Here is a 15,691-nt window from a genome sequence, read left to right on the forward strand (position 1 = left end):
ATGCTTCCGTTGCTGAAAGCCGTTGTCACTGCATGCATCCGCATAAACGTGCATTTCTCTTCAGAAGCGTTAATATTGTAACCTCGACACAGCATAGCATAGCATCAGTTGCTAACATATCACATTGCATGGTCACAGCACTACTAGACTGTACAGTTTGTCAGATCATGTATAGTGTAAATTATGTCAATGTCAACTTCCTGTCAGCTGTTTACCCTAATTGTAGTGACCTTTTGTCCTTGTGGTGGTTGACTGAGAGTAGGCCTACCTTTTTCCACTGACTGTCAAACATGACCAAAAAACGGAAATGAGGAATGTCCAAAAATAGAGGGTATAACAAAGAACAGACGTAAAAAGCTGTGAATCTACTGTTGCTGGCCAGGTTCTCCTCTCTTCCATGTCTGTAGAGGGTGACGAAGCACACCGACAGGGACATTAGACATGGCACATACATGATGGCCTAATTGTAGATAGGCCATATAGCTTCTACACAGCTCCTATAGCTGTAGCTCCTACACTAATAGAGTAAACATTAATTAAAATCTAATAATTAATTATTTTGAATGCAAAGCACCAAATGTAACTGATGTTACCCATGGCAATGCATTGTAACTGGTTGTAATGTCCAGGAACCATATTGTTGTTAATGTTACCATAACCATCTATGATATTGTAGTGAACAAGTCTATTCTCCTCCGTCTCTCAAATCAACTCTTTTAACTCAACAACAACGCATCAGACAATCTCCATTATTCTCTGGAGTCAAAGGTAATGTATTTCTCTGAACCCATAACAACTGAAAATCAAGAATATAATCAGGAAATGCTTGCTTTGACATAAAAAGGAAGAAGGGAAAAAAGACAAAGAAAACAGAGAGACATTCTCTGGCTGCATTCACCAAAATAAAATGATTAGCATCTTTGTGCCATTCCTCAGGGGATCTTTTACGATGGAGAGAGTCCAAGTTAGCTCACTATAGGCTTCTGAGTGATGGCAGGTTGCCTTCTCTTTCCTCTCTCTCTCTCTCTACCTCTATGTCTCTCTCTCCCGCTCTCATCTGTTCAGGATTTTACAACCTCTGCCTGTCAGGAAATATCTCTAAAAGTTATGGAGTATCGTTCCCCGTAACAGTCCTCTCCTCTCCTCTCCTCTCCTCTCCTCTCCTCTCCTCTCCTCTCCTCTCCTCTCCTCTCCTCTCCTCTCCTCTCCTCTCCTCTCCTCTCCTCTCCTCTCCTCCTCCCAGGAAAGACAGGGTCAATGAGAACAAGGAGTCCATCTATAGTCAGATATATCATGTCAACATGGTCCAGCCCCCGTTATACGTACCAGACGGCAGGGGTCGATCTGGACTGTAAATAAAATTGGAATGAGGTAATGCATGGGGGGGAAACGACTGAATTGTATTTGTTTGTTCACAGCGTGGATGAGTGGCTTACATTTGGCTGCACTCACTGCCAATAAAAGACTATGCGATGCATTTGTATGTGACTGCTATAAAATCTTAGTGTTTTGGCCTGGGCCGTGGCTGAGCGGTCTAGGCACCTATAGGCCGGTAATCCAGCCTGGCAGCGTTTCGCCAGGATCGAGTCCTGAGCCCGTCGGCCTTTGCCGCAAGTCTTCCCCCCATCTCTCTTCCCCTTTCCTGTCCAAACTATCAATAAAGGCAAAAATCATATATCTTTAAAATCTTAGTGTTTTGCCAATTATTTGGAGGGCCCATTTAGGGCAATATTCTCATGGCCCACTAGGAAGCCCAGGCCCACAGGTTGAGAACCCTGTCATACTATCTGTGACTCAAGGTGACCCTCCGTGCTGTAGAGCGGGAGGGCAACGAACGTCCTTGTCTCTCTCAGCGCTGCAATTAGCCTAATAAATCATAATCTGATATAACTGACCTCCACGTGCATCCACGTGTCATGTTAATTGATTAATTAGAATTCAAAACAGGCAATCCATTACCTATGTTTCTGTCTCACATAATTTGAGTCACATTCACGCCATAGACTTAATTACCAGACTGTCCCCATTTAAATCTTTGTTGTTGTGCCAAGATACAACGGATCAATGGGGTTCCATTTGTACAATTGTCACCCAAATAAGTAGCAGTCCATTACGGAAGGCCATAATGGCAATTTTTTACCCATTGTCCTTTAACAAGGACGCAGCGCTTTGTTTCAGGATTATTATGCATGCAGTAATAATCGCAAAATAAATCATTAGCCTCGCAGGAACCTCTCCTTTCCACGTACAACAAGGCTGCTTTGAACAAAGAGATGCTAATTGAGTTTAGCATGCGTGAGTAATGGTGAAAGATGATGATGCCGTGTTATGCATTGCCCTCTTAAGTTTTCCCCACAATGTTTTGTTTGGACATAAGTTACATTTAGCTCACAGTGCTCACACAAAGGCTTATTTTTCTCACCTTTATTTATACTCGGAATACAGTTGAGGGCAAGCCCTCATTTTCAACGTAGCCGAGGTTACAATACATAAAATACAAGATAATACATCAAACAACATTATAAATCAGTACAAAGGAACTTCATACAGAACAACCATCAGTAAAATAAATCAATTGAAGCAGGAGCAATCACGGTGAAAAATATTCTGGAGCATTCCTTTGAACTGACCGAAGGATGGCAGGGAGCTCAGTTTGAAGGAGTTTTGGAGTTCATTCCATGAAGTTGGGCCATTGACAGAAAAAGCTGTCTCTCCAACCTTAGGGTGGAGAGGGCTGGCAGCCCAAAACACTTCTTCCGTGAGGAGGAACCCAAAAAGCTACAAACTATACGGTAAAACCTGCAAGGAGCTATAGGGTTTAAAATCAGCCTCGGTGGAACTCGAGAGCCTATAACGAGTTGCACAGAGGCTGAGATGTGTGCTGTTAAGCGGCAACGATGACGCAATGCACAGAAGGATTCAGCACTTCTGGTCAGACGAAGATGGAGCCGGGCCCGGACAGGCAACCCACAGCGCCTGGAGCCTCCTAGTGTCGCCAACATCTCATCTCCCCCCCCCCTCCCCCCCAAAGAGAGTTGGGAATTTTGAATGCTTTACCCCGAAAGCCCTACATTTGCTGTTGCTATTGATTCTCTCCATCTCTCTGCACTAACATTCCAAATGTAAATGGTGCATTTATATAGCGCCTGTATACAAGGCGCTTTAAATAGATTGTGCATTACATTCACCCATTCATACACCGATTGCGGCGGAAGCTATTCAAGGTACCAACCAGCACATCAGGAGCAATTTGGGGTTCAGTGTCTTGCCCAAGTATACTTTGACATGTAGACAGGAGGAGCCGGGATTCGAACCACCGACCCATGGATCACCTCATTGGACGACCTGATCTACCTCCTGAGACACAGTCGCGTATCATGCGTATGCGTATCATCTCTCACTGGAGGTCTGCTGGGACCGAGGCGACTCGCACAATACATCCTATAGACCGATTCCGTAGCTGGTCTCATGGTCGCAGCCTACTGTACGTATTTCCTGTAGGCGGACTCGACGTAGCTGCGGGGATAAAACCCTCACCAGGCGCACCTCTTCCACTACAGTGAACGGCAGAGTGACTGATGTTAGTTTGCCTCAAACTTTACTCCTTTACCTGCTTTTTTACTAACACTAACATTACAAAGATGCCCAGAACATCGAGATGAACCTGTGTAGTTTATGGCTGCTCCAACAGTAGTGGCAACATAAAAAATAAAATAAAACGGAATGTCTAATATCCACCGCGGTGGCTGAGACCAGAGACATTGAGTAATGGTTGAGACGAAGCAGTGAAAGATACATAACGCCAGTGTACTTTATACCTCATACTTTAAATGCTTAGTATGAGGTATAAAATACAGCAGCCTTGTGTTCATAAAACAGAAAGATTTGGTATTGGGTAAGACTGGCGATATGTATCTTTCCCTGCTTCGTCTCAACCATTACTCAATGGCTCCGGTCTCAGCCACCGCGGTGGATATTAGACATTCCGTTTTATTTTATTTTTTATGTTGCCACTACTGTTGGAGCAGCCATAAACTACACAGGTTCATCTCGATGTTCTGGGCATCTTTGTAATGTTAGTGTTAGTAAAAAAGCAGGTAAAGGAGTAAAGTTTGAGGCAAACTAACATCAGTCACTCTGCCGTTCACTGTAGTGGAAGAGGTGCGCCTGGTGAGGGTTTTATCCCCGCAGCTACGTCGAGTCCGCCTACAGGAAATACGTAGGATGCGACAATGAAACCGCTACGGAATCGGTCTATATGATGCCATGTGTATGGGCCGGCAGGCCCGGCAGATTAAAGGCGGTCAAGCATCTATACAAGCTGTGACACACATGAACACACACAGATTCCTACTTTGCATCCTAATAAATAATCTGCACTTTGGCTATCAGTGTGTGTGGCCACTCTTTGTCTTTTTAGCGCTTAAAAAGACAACCGTGTATCCGACCGACTCAAAGCCGTGCAGTGCCCGGCGGTGGTGGTGTGGAACGGGTGTGTCGTATATGTGAAGTCGGTGGGGTGAACGGTTCTCGAGTTATGTGGAATACAGACGTACACACTAGATTTGGTGCATTTATTGTAAGATTGTAGACAAGACATACCATACAAATAAAAACGGGTTGCAGAAACAGGTCCAAATGTGTGAACCTGCACTCACGCTCTGCCATGCTGATTGACAACAACACACCCCAGAGAGATATATCATTCATGGAAATGAACCATTTTCATCCTAAATACAATTCCAAATGAGACTATATTACCATTTTATTAAAGTAAGCGAAGCAATTAAATGATTGTCTTTGAGCTCTACTGTAATAGACAAATTACAGTCACTGGCTTATACTCTAATGCGGGGAGAATTATTATCTCATTTCGAATGGCCTCCAACATACAGTACTTTCAAAGTCTCACGAGCTGCAGTATTCACGTCTTCTGCACTCACTTATTCCGTTAAAACCGGGAAACCACCTGCATCATTTTAGATTTTTGGCTATTCAAAAATAGTAGATATAGGCCTATAAGCTCACATGCGTGTCACTTTGTGCCGCGCTGTGAGCTTGTGTTAGAACTATTGATTTAGAAGGCATTTGTAGAATCGGCCTCAGTTCTTAATGGGTTATTAAAATGTTATAAATACATTCCATACTTAAATCCCCTCTACTCTGGAACTGCATTTCAACACAACCAAAAGTTTTTTTTTTTAAGTTTAAAAAAAGAAAGGACAACTAATCCGGTTCCACACCTCTGTTGTTGGATGCAGAATTCTAGTGGCTAGTTTGGAAGAGGACAACAACAAAGATAGTTTGTTTTCTTTTCATGTCCTCTATATGCTTCATGTTTGGATGTGGCTTTTGGAGAGGCTGCATTGCACGCCAACGGTTTCATCAAAGGGAATAATGGTAGTGGGATGCAGGGGCTATAGCTGCTGTGTGCTTCAGTCAGTCAGCCCCCCCCCCCCCCCAAGCCTATACAGACAATGCCTATACTCTCTGCTGCTGCTACGGAAACGGGGCACCCAGACTTGTGCATTCGCCTGATGGAGCATACATACGTAGGCCTCAAAGGACCCCAAAATGTATATATATTTGGCCCCAGACCCCCATCTGAAAATGTTTTGTGCCAGGGACCCCTACAGGATTTATGTAAAAAATATAAATCTAGATTTGTGTATAGACCTGTGCATGCACATTTGGAAACCATGACAGAAGAGTGTACAGATGGTACCAAATGGTCAATGTTTTTTTTGAAAGAATATCATGTGTACCCTTCCTTCCTTCCTTCCTTCCTTCCTTCCCTTCCCCAGAACACAGAGAGAGTCATTCATTCCTTCACCATCTCTCCTGGAGACGCCACATAAATGAGCTACTGCCACACAAAGCAAAGCATGGGAAAAAACGTGTGTGTGTGTGTGTGTGTGTGTGTGTGTGTGTGTGTGTGTGTGTGTGTGTGTGTGTGTGTGTGTGTGTGTGTGTGTGTGTGTGTGAGAGAGAGAGAGAGAGAGAGAGAGAGAGAGAGAGAGAGAGAGAGAGAGAGAGAGAGAGAGAGAGGGGCTACTTGAAATAGGAACTGAATATTTTCATGGTCATTAACATTAACATGCATTGATAATGATTCTTTTGTGAATAATGTGGTTGACCTTGAGCCCCTGGTCCATGGTCCAGCACTGCACATGAATAATATTAAATCATAAAAATATTACAAATATCTAGGCTACTTTCATCCATTCTTTTAATCTTTGCTGCCAGTGTAATTATGATTATGGCACTGCCACTAATGAGTTGCTCACTTTGGCAAGCATCGAATATCATGGCTATTAAAAAAAAAAAAAAAACATTTGGCTGAAATGAGGAAATTATCATTGAAATGATCACACACACAGAGAGAGAGAGAGAGAGAGAGAGAGAGAGAGAGAGAGAGATTTGTGAAATAGTCAAATATCACATTGGCTGCTATACATTCTCTAATGTGTCTGACAGATCATTTTCATCACAGCATCTTCTATCCCAGAAGTGAAATGTCTGTTCCCTACGGGCATGGTAAATTAGGAGAAATGAAGAGAAAGAAAAAGCCTGTCCGCCCCATCTATATAGCCCTACATGGCGTCGGTGCACGCCGGGGTGAGGTTAAACATGATTGAAACGAATTGATGTATGGGCGCACTCTTCATCTCACGAGATGAAACCCAGAAATGTCATATTAGAATGTAATTACATTCATTAGCCACACTAGTCTCCTGTCTCGTGTTTGAATGTGAAATGTCCGAAATGAACTCGTTAAATCTGGACGGCTATTGCTCTTAACGAACAGCTTACATATAAACCAGACACAGAGCTGAGAGCTCATGCAAGTTTAACAGAGAACACTTTGAAATTATGTGTGGCTATGTCTGTCTGTCAAAGGAATTTAGAGAATAGCCTAAGATTAACTTTAGCGACTCTTTAATGAGTCCTATAAAATGCCTAAACTGGGTAGGCCTATAGCCTACTTGGTTGTTTTGCAAATAGTGTAATGTGACTGATATGTATCCGGTATACAAGGGGTTTATAGCTACCCCTTACAAAATTAATGTGAGGAATTTCAATGACCTGAATTATGAAAAGGACGAACGTTCATATAAAATGCAATGGCAATGAAATATGATTATCACTTTATGAAAATGCAAACCCTTTGAATTAGGTGTCATTTCCTTAAATTAGATAATTAGATGCACTGAAATGCCCGATTCTGGTTAATTATGTCATTGAATGCTAATTTGCCAACGCTTCTATATTTCCATGTGTCTTCGAGCAATAATCTATTGTAATCTGGCGCCCTCGCGTGGTTAAGAAATTATAATTGTGTGGCGTGTGTGTGTGTGTGTATACTGTATATATATATATATATATATATATATATATATATATATATATATATATATATATATATATATATATATATATATATCCTATTATGTTTATAAAATAAAAGGTGTTTTGTTGAAAGGTGACATTTGTATAAATCCATTTTCTGTTTATTAACGAGTTAGAGAGACAGAGAAAAGAGACCTCTGTTACTGGGAGGGAAACAAGCCTAAAGCCTAATGAAGTAATGATTAGGCTACTATCAGAAATTCAGAATATAGAGCTATTAAACTCTTATTTTAAGGGATAAAAACAGATAACGTGTAGTACAATGACCAGCCTCTGGTGTCGCTATTGCTTTTCCCCCTTGAAAGGAAAGAAAGGGGTCATATTATTCGGCCGGAACGGAAGCGCGACTGTTGTTCTTCCGGAATTGAAAAAACCTCGCCATGGTTGGAGTAAATATGAACAACGCTCCGCAAAATAGGGGCTCCAAGATCGTTTCCAGGTCGGCCGCGGGGCACCCGGGGCCCGCAGCGGCCGCTCCGGGCCCCCCGGTGCTGCCGCTGGCCTCGCCGCTCATGGGGAAGAAGAAGAAGCCGTTTCTGGGCATGCCCGCCCCGCTGGGTTACGTGCCTGGTCTCGGCCGAGGGTAACGATCGCTTTACGAACATGCTATTTACTAGCCCTCATACATGACTGACGGTCATGGATGACCTTCAGAATAGTGTTCGCGCTTTCTCCCTTTATGCTCCGTAAATCCACACGAACGTTCAGTTTTCAAATATAAAGTGCTTACCCCATGGTCACGGATGTTCCACTTATGTACGGTCCCTCAGAATGTACCCCTATATGTCGTATTGTTAAACAAAAAGCATTTAAATCCGATCGGTGGCAATTTTCTTCATAATATTATGCTTTCAACTACGTGACCCTATCGGTTGAGAGGTGTATTGCAATCTGATACATTATAAATATGAGTTGAAAATGGTCACCGATCGGATTAAATTGCCTTTTAGTGAGTAGGCCTAATACGAAATATACGGGTACCTCTGATGGCTCGTACATAATTATACCATCTGTGGCCATGGGGTAAACACTATATTTGAAATCTGAACGTGTATATATGTACGGACCAAAAATATTTTGAACTTGAAGATCATCCAAGACGGCCATGGCAGATGATCGTCTTAAAAATTGTGATCCAAGGCTAGCTATTGCGTGAACCGAAAATGGCAGATCTGCAAGATCACGAGGCGTCGTGAGCTTGTAGATCGGCTATTTTCGGTGCTCCGTAGACGTACAACAAAGTAAAAAATAAATACCCCTCTTAATGTATAATGTGCTCACTGCTCAGCAGCATGCTAACCTCTTAGCTGCTGCTGTATTTGAATGAATGAAAGCTTTTTCCAAGAATTTCCAACAACAACAACAAATGGCATGTCTGTGATGTGCTATATTATTGAATCCTATAATAATAACAATTGTATATACACATATTGTAATTATAATGTAAATTGTAAAAGCATCATAATAAATTGCTTACTAGTTTAGCTGAAGTAGTTGACTAAATGAGAACAAACTTTATTTACATTTTGTACTAGAACAAGGTGCTGTGATCTGTCTGTCTGTATTTACAGTTAAATAGTTAACCCATTTTGACCTGAGATCAGATTCTAAAAATGTCTTCTACATCCTGACAGTTTTCTGAAAAAGCTATGTTTCTATGTCAGTCGTTCTTCGATTTTTCAAAAATAGCAGACCTGCTATGAACTTGTAGATCTGCTATTTTTCAATAGCTAAATCATAACATAATGCTAACACCAAAAGTGGTTCCCGCCAAAAATGGGTTTTAAATACAGCTTCACACTGCGTTTGAGCTTGTGGATCTGCTATTTTGGATACTTTTGTGTGACACTCACACTGTAGTATGATCAAGTGGTGGCGTCAATTTATGAAAAAACAGAATAGAATATGGAGACAGCCCAACAGCAACGATATTCAATTAAATAGATTAGTTTTATTAAATGTTGCACGCCTAATAAGTAGTGATCTGATCACCACCGTGTCTTTGCCTGGTCCTCTGCAGTGCCACCGGTTTCACCACGCGGTCAGATATCGGTCCCGCCCGCGATGCCAACGACCCGGTGGACGACCGCCACGCGCCCCCAGGGAAGAGGACGGTCGGAGACCAGATGAAGAAGAACGAGGAAGACGAGGAAGATCTGAACGACACCAACTATGACGAGGTGTGTTTCTTCTTAAGACCTTTTTCCAAGTCAAAACCCCCACATTGATCATATGCATTTTGCCACATCTCAACATATATCAAGCCAGGGACAGCAAGAAGTGAGGATTTGTGTTAAAATGTTAAGTTCAAGATTCAGATGATCAACAACCTCACAGCGTGCCAAAGTATAACATATGGGTAAAGTGTTTAAAATGATTGTGATGCTATATTAACTTATTACGCTTGGGGCCGCCTGGATAATAATATAGTAATATCGTGATTATGGCATAAGTGTTTGGAGCACTTAAAACTTAGAAATAGAGGTTTGGGTTGTGTAGTTACCTTGTCGTGATGTAACTAGGCCAAAGGAATTGATGATCCAAAACATAGTGTCTGTCCGCCTCGACTTATATTGTACGGTCAAAATTAAATGGCTCATTTGTTTTTTGTCCACATCACCCAGCCCTTATGTATGGTAGACTCAGCATCTTCCACATGACTTGATGTTCCGTCTTTTCTTCTAGTTCAACGGCTACGCGGGGAGCTTGTTCTCCAGCGGGCCCTATGAGAAAGACGATGAAGAGGCAGATGCTATATACGCTGCCCTGGACAAGAGGATGGACGAGAGGCGCAAGGAGAGGAGGTGAAACTTAAGAGAAACCTGTTGCACTGAAGAATGTTCTGTGTGATTGCACGCGCTCAGGGACTGCAGACCAGCCGTGTGCTTGTAGCTAACTCTGGTTACATTTCTGTAACGGCTTGAACCCAAGGATAGACCCCTGGGGGACCGCGCTCAATGAAGTACAGGGTTTAATAAGTTCAGTACTTGAGGCTATTTAAAAAAAATCACACCTGTGTGAAGTGAGGGACGCTCACACATCATCACATCATACATCATCATACATCACATTCTGTGCTCAACCAATCAAATCGTCACAAATGTTTTTCCCGGCCAATCACAATTTGTGTCTTCACTTCTTTTGTCCTCACTTTTGGCTTCAATGTTTGTGTTTACACACCAAAAGCTGGGCACGCCCCTCAAAAAATGCTGGTTAATTTTTAACCAATAATGTCATGCCCGGCCCAGGCCGTAGCGTAACGGTCTGGGCACCGGACTGGTGATCCAGTCGCAGTGTGCCGCGGGTTCGACTCCCGGACCCGACACGGCCTTTACTGCATGTCATCCCCCCATCTCTCTCCCGTTTCCTGTCAGCCTACTGTCTGTCCCTTCAAAAATCAATAAAAGGCGTAAGCCGCAAAAAAATATCTTAAAAAAAAAATAAATAAATAATAATGTCATGCCCAAAATAGGGACACCAGGTTGAAAGTGGTTTATCGTAACCTGGTCCCTGCTAAATAAACAACATTAAATGTAATGTGTTCTAGCTGCCTACAGGGTGTTGCAGACAACTTTATTTACAGTGATCATTGTGATCATAGTGTTTGTCTCATTACTAGGCATGTAACGATTCACTCAACTCACGATACGATTCGTATCACGATACGATTTTTCACGATATTTTAAAGAAAATTTTCTGTTTTTTTATTTTATATAGATAATTTGATCTTCCCCCCCTGAGATTTTTTTATTTAACGACATTGCAAAAGAAGTAGCATCACTTTTGACAGTGCAGAAACATAATTGCCTTCCTTGATGAGCATCAACGACCATCATCACCTGGGCACAGTCACAGACACACACAGCTCCCCTCTACAGTGCTCTACTACTGAAAGTGACTATAATTTCTCTCCAAAAGCACTTGAATATGATGGAATATGACTAAAGCTGTTTTTTAATTTTTAATTTTTTTTTATCGATTTTTAAATTTCAATGAATCGATTCATATCGTCTGGATTAATATCGATATATATTTATATACGATTATATCGTTACATGCCTAATCTGGTGTGTGGTGTGTTTCCAGGGAGCTGAGAGAGAAGGATGAGATTGAGAAATACCGTATGGAGCGGCCAAAGATCCAGCAGCAGTTCTCCGATCTGAAGGTAAAACTGCTACATTCTACACAAACAATCTCATGGAGTTCTCAGTCGCCACAACATTCTACACAAACAATCTCATGGAGTTCTCTACATTCTACACAAACAATCTCATGGAGTTCTCAAGTCCACAACCATTTGGATTCTATAGAAGGATTCTATGCACAGCGAAAATAATAGCGCATGTACAGGCTCTCAATGCGTCACAAACACATTTTCTGTGATTATTTTAAGATTAGATCAGCATTTGAAGTGGTCAAACTAGTCTCAGATATTTCATATAAAAGCGAAGGTTATAAAGCCTCAATCTGTGATTTCCTCATCTGGTTGGTGGTATGTATAACAGCAGGAACAGTACTAAAACATCATAATGTTACATATTTTGTTAAATTGTTTAGCAGTGAGCGATAGTGTGCCGGTGTCCTTTCACACTGTTTCACAAATCACACATTGGATTTGGTCATACAAACATTTTCATCCATATGATCCATGCAATTTAGTGATGTCATATTAAGACTATGAAGAAAAGTCCTATTTGTTTGCATTAAATGACTTTAACCCATTTTGGGGCCGGAACCCCTTTTGGTGTTTTAAACATTATGTTATAATTTTGCTATTGAAAAATAGCAGATCTACAAGCTCATAGTGCGTCACCGAGTGGCGCACTACGAGTTTGCAGGTCTGCTATTTTAGAAAGATCGTATAAATGTGGCGCAAATCTTTGAATATATATTATTTCAAAGTGAATGTTTTTAACGATCTGCCATTCACTTTATGCATGCGCATACCCTCTATTGGACAATGTAAGAAATTGTGATGCAATTTATTTTTTATTCATACGGTGCAAAAAGGATAAAGTCTCAATCTGTCATTTCTTCAACTTGGTTACCAGCCAACAGCAAGAACATAGGTTTTAGAATTAGAATCAAAATACCTAAAAAAAAATCACAATTCGCTTCGTTTCACAAATCACAGAATAGGACAATGTTTTCCGGCATGACATTCATTGTCTATGTTTATAATGTGTCCAGAGGAAGCTGTCGGAGGTGTCGGAGGAGGAGTGGCTGAGCATCCCCGAGGTGGGAGACGCCAGGAACAAGCGTCAGAGGAACCCCCGTTACGAGAAGCTGACCCCCGTACCGGACAGCTTCTTCTCCAAACACCTCCAGGCTGGGAAGCAGGACACCAACGTGGACCCACTGCAGGGGGTTAGTACGCATGTGCACACACACACACACACACACACTGTAAGGGTTGAGAATGTTACGCGGTCACAAGAACGGAAGTGCTGACCAGGTGTAACTCCTAGCTTCAGGAGGAGTATAGTCTTGACTAAAGGCTTGCCGAGTAGATCAGATTTCGGGTTTAAAGATGGACAAGTTAAAAGATAAGCTTAGTTTTAAGGCTTAGGTTTATATTCTTATACGGACTTGACTAGTTTATAATCCGACAAAGAATGATTCTGGCACGATGCCTTATAAAAGGAGGAGGTGACGTAACGACTAGGTAGTCGTGGCGTCAACCCTGACATGACACACACACACACACACACACACACACACACACACACACACACACACACACACAGGGTGTCGTTTTAGTATGCACCAGCAGGAGGCAGCCTCCACCACTGGAAGCAACTTGTTTGGACTATGGAGGAAACTGTGATATCTGCTGGGTAAATGTGGATGGGCATCAAGGCCACCTTGGCCTCTCAGGGAGGTCATATCATTGTTTTGAGGTGGAGAAGGCAAAGCTGAGGAGGAACAGCGGCCAGTGCCTTCATGCCTGCTTGCTCAGAAGCTTGGGAGACAAAATACAAACACCCCAATTGTATACCGCTAAGTTATATTCTATCATCATCAAACTATAATTAAGCCAATGTCTGAATGTGTGTCTGAGTGTCAGAAACACTCTCATAGCTCCACACTGCCTGCCTGCACCAAATCACTCCCACTTTTCACACCTAATTGACCATAATAATATGGTGGTCTTAACGAAGCCCTTTTCCCATTTAACAAATTACAAATTAATAATTACTTTATTAGTGAATTAAAACGTCGACTTAAAACAAGCAACCTCGCACCCTCACACACCTCCGACCCTTAGCGACACCTGCATCACAGGTCACCGTTCTCACTGTTACCCCACTGGCATGCTTCCTCTAGCTACCGCCGCAACACAACAAAGAGTGCCCTATGCAATTTGGCGTGTGTGTGTGTGTGTACTTTCGCAACGCACGTGTGTGTGTGTGTGTGTGTGTGTGTGTGTGTGTGTACTTTCTCAACGCACGTGTGTGTGTGTGTGTGTGTGTGTGTGTGTGTACTTTCGCAACGCACGTGTGTGTGTGTAGCTACTTTCGCAACGCACGTGTGTGTGTGGCTCATGTTATAGTACTGTTTTTATTCATAAAATAACACAAATATATTATACAAGTTAAAATGAATGTAATTAATATTTCTGGGGTGCGGTTAAGGATTGGACAAAGTTACATTTTATTCATAATAAAAGTTACATGGTGCCGCTTTAACCTTTCTTGATTGATTCAGTAGTTAGACAGAAATTACATGAAGAATAATAAGACAATTCAATATCACAGGAAAAAACAACAAAATCAATATCACATCAAATAATAATAAAACTTTTTTGTATAGCACCTTTCATGACATGAAATACAGCTCAAAGTGCTTTACAGAACAATGGAGAATAAAAGAAAAGCAAGGCAACGACATTAAAAAACAAGCAGTAATGCAATACAGTGAGGACATGAATAACAAAAAAATAAAAGATCAATTAAAAGCAATGTTGTAGAAGTGGGTCTTGAGCTGAGCTTTAAAAATGTCTACAGAGGCTGCCTGACGAAGGTACAGTGGGAGCTTGTTCCATGCCGATGGCCCGTAAAAGCAAAAAGCTGCTTCCTCGTATTTTTTAGTTGCCATTTTTTTAGGCAAAGCGAGCAGGCCAGCAGTGGAAGACCTTAGCGGGCGGTTTGGGACATATTTAGGCAGGCAGTCATGTAGGTAGGAAGGTGCGAGACCATTGAGAGCTTTATAGACAAGTAAAATAATTTTTAAATCAATCCTAAAAACAACCGGAAGCCAGTGCAGTGATGCCAAAACTGGAGTAATATGTTCTCTCATCTTAGTTCTAGTTAAAACTCTGACTGCTGCATTTTGGACAAGTTGTAATCTGTCAGTTGTTTTCTTAGGCAGTCCTGAAAAAAGTGCATTGCAGTAATCAAGCCAAGAAAAAACAAAGGCGTGGATTAGAGTTTTTGCATCTCCAAGGACAAATAGGCTCTGATTCGTGCAATATTTCTAAGGTGAAAAAAATAAAAATAAAGAATTTGAAAAAAGGAAGAGGGGGGGGGTGATCATCTGTTTAAGGGAGAATTGATCATTTCCTCTCCCTTGGGCCGGCTGAAAGGTGTTTATTCAGGCCTGTTTTAAAAGATGTAAAGTGATTTGCATTTTTTTGCTGATAACTTTAATATTATCCTGAAAGTCGAATACGGTAACTCCATATTTGGACATTGCATTTGATGTCACGGCAAGCACAGACACTGCTACCATGGCAACCGTGCGTCGCATCATACTAATACCGTGTCCAATAGCTTTTGGAGTTATAAATGTATGTGCACGCACGGTGTTGACAGGAACAACGCACAGACAGTGAACGATAATGCACTTCGTAGCCGTGCTGTCGTCGGCCACCCGGAACGTCATCATCCTTACCATACTGCTCGCTGTGCTCGGCCTGCTGTTGGCTGTACAGGCGGACGAAGATGTTACTGCTTACCCACCGGACGACAACAACAGTAGCAGCTCTGTCTTTGACCGTCTTCCCCTGCTTTTCAGCAAACCTCTGAGCCCAGAGATGGCCTGACGGGCTTTCCTCATTGGTGCACGGCCAGGCAGAGAATGAATCGAGAGAATGACACAGCTGCGAGCCTCCCTCCTCCAGCTGTGTCATCATCGTCCTCATCAAGTGCTCTGATATGACTGCAACTCTGACATCCAGGTCCTCAATGCTCAGAAAGCCCTGCCGTTCACAAAGTGAACTGTCCAGTAGCTTATTCAGAATTGGATACACCTTCCTGTCATTGTTACGACAAATGGATAA

General features: G+C 42.1%; 1 protein-coding gene across 1 annotated transcript in view; it reads left to right on the forward strand.

The window, feature by feature from the left end:
* The first annotated feature begins 7,781 nt into the window (after positions 1 to 7,781).
* prpf6 (PRP6 pre-mRNA processing factor 6 homolog) overlaps positions 7,782 to 15,691 on the forward strand; it is a 32,172-nt gene continuing 24,262 nt past the window's right edge. The window contains exons 1-5 of the mRNA XM_083769083.1: positions 7,782 to 7,993; positions 9,431 to 9,590; positions 10,096 to 10,214; positions 11,497 to 11,575; positions 12,601 to 12,777. Coding sequence (XP_083625209.1) covers positions 7,791 to 7,993; positions 9,431 to 9,590; positions 10,096 to 10,214; positions 11,497 to 11,575; positions 12,601 to 12,777 — 738 coding nt within the window. The 5' untranslated portion in view covers positions 7,782 to 7,790. The remainder of the gene's footprint in view (positions 7,994 to 9,430; positions 9,591 to 10,095; positions 10,215 to 11,496; positions 11,576 to 12,600; positions 12,778 to 15,691) is intronic.

The sequence above is a fragment of the Protomyctophum parallelum genome, assembly GCF_964188405.1.
Source record: "Protomyctophum parallelum genome assembly, chromosome: 7".
Classification (NCBI taxonomy): domain Eukaryota; kingdom Metazoa; phylum Chordata; class Actinopteri; order Myctophiformes; family Myctophidae; genus Protomyctophum; species Protomyctophum parallelum.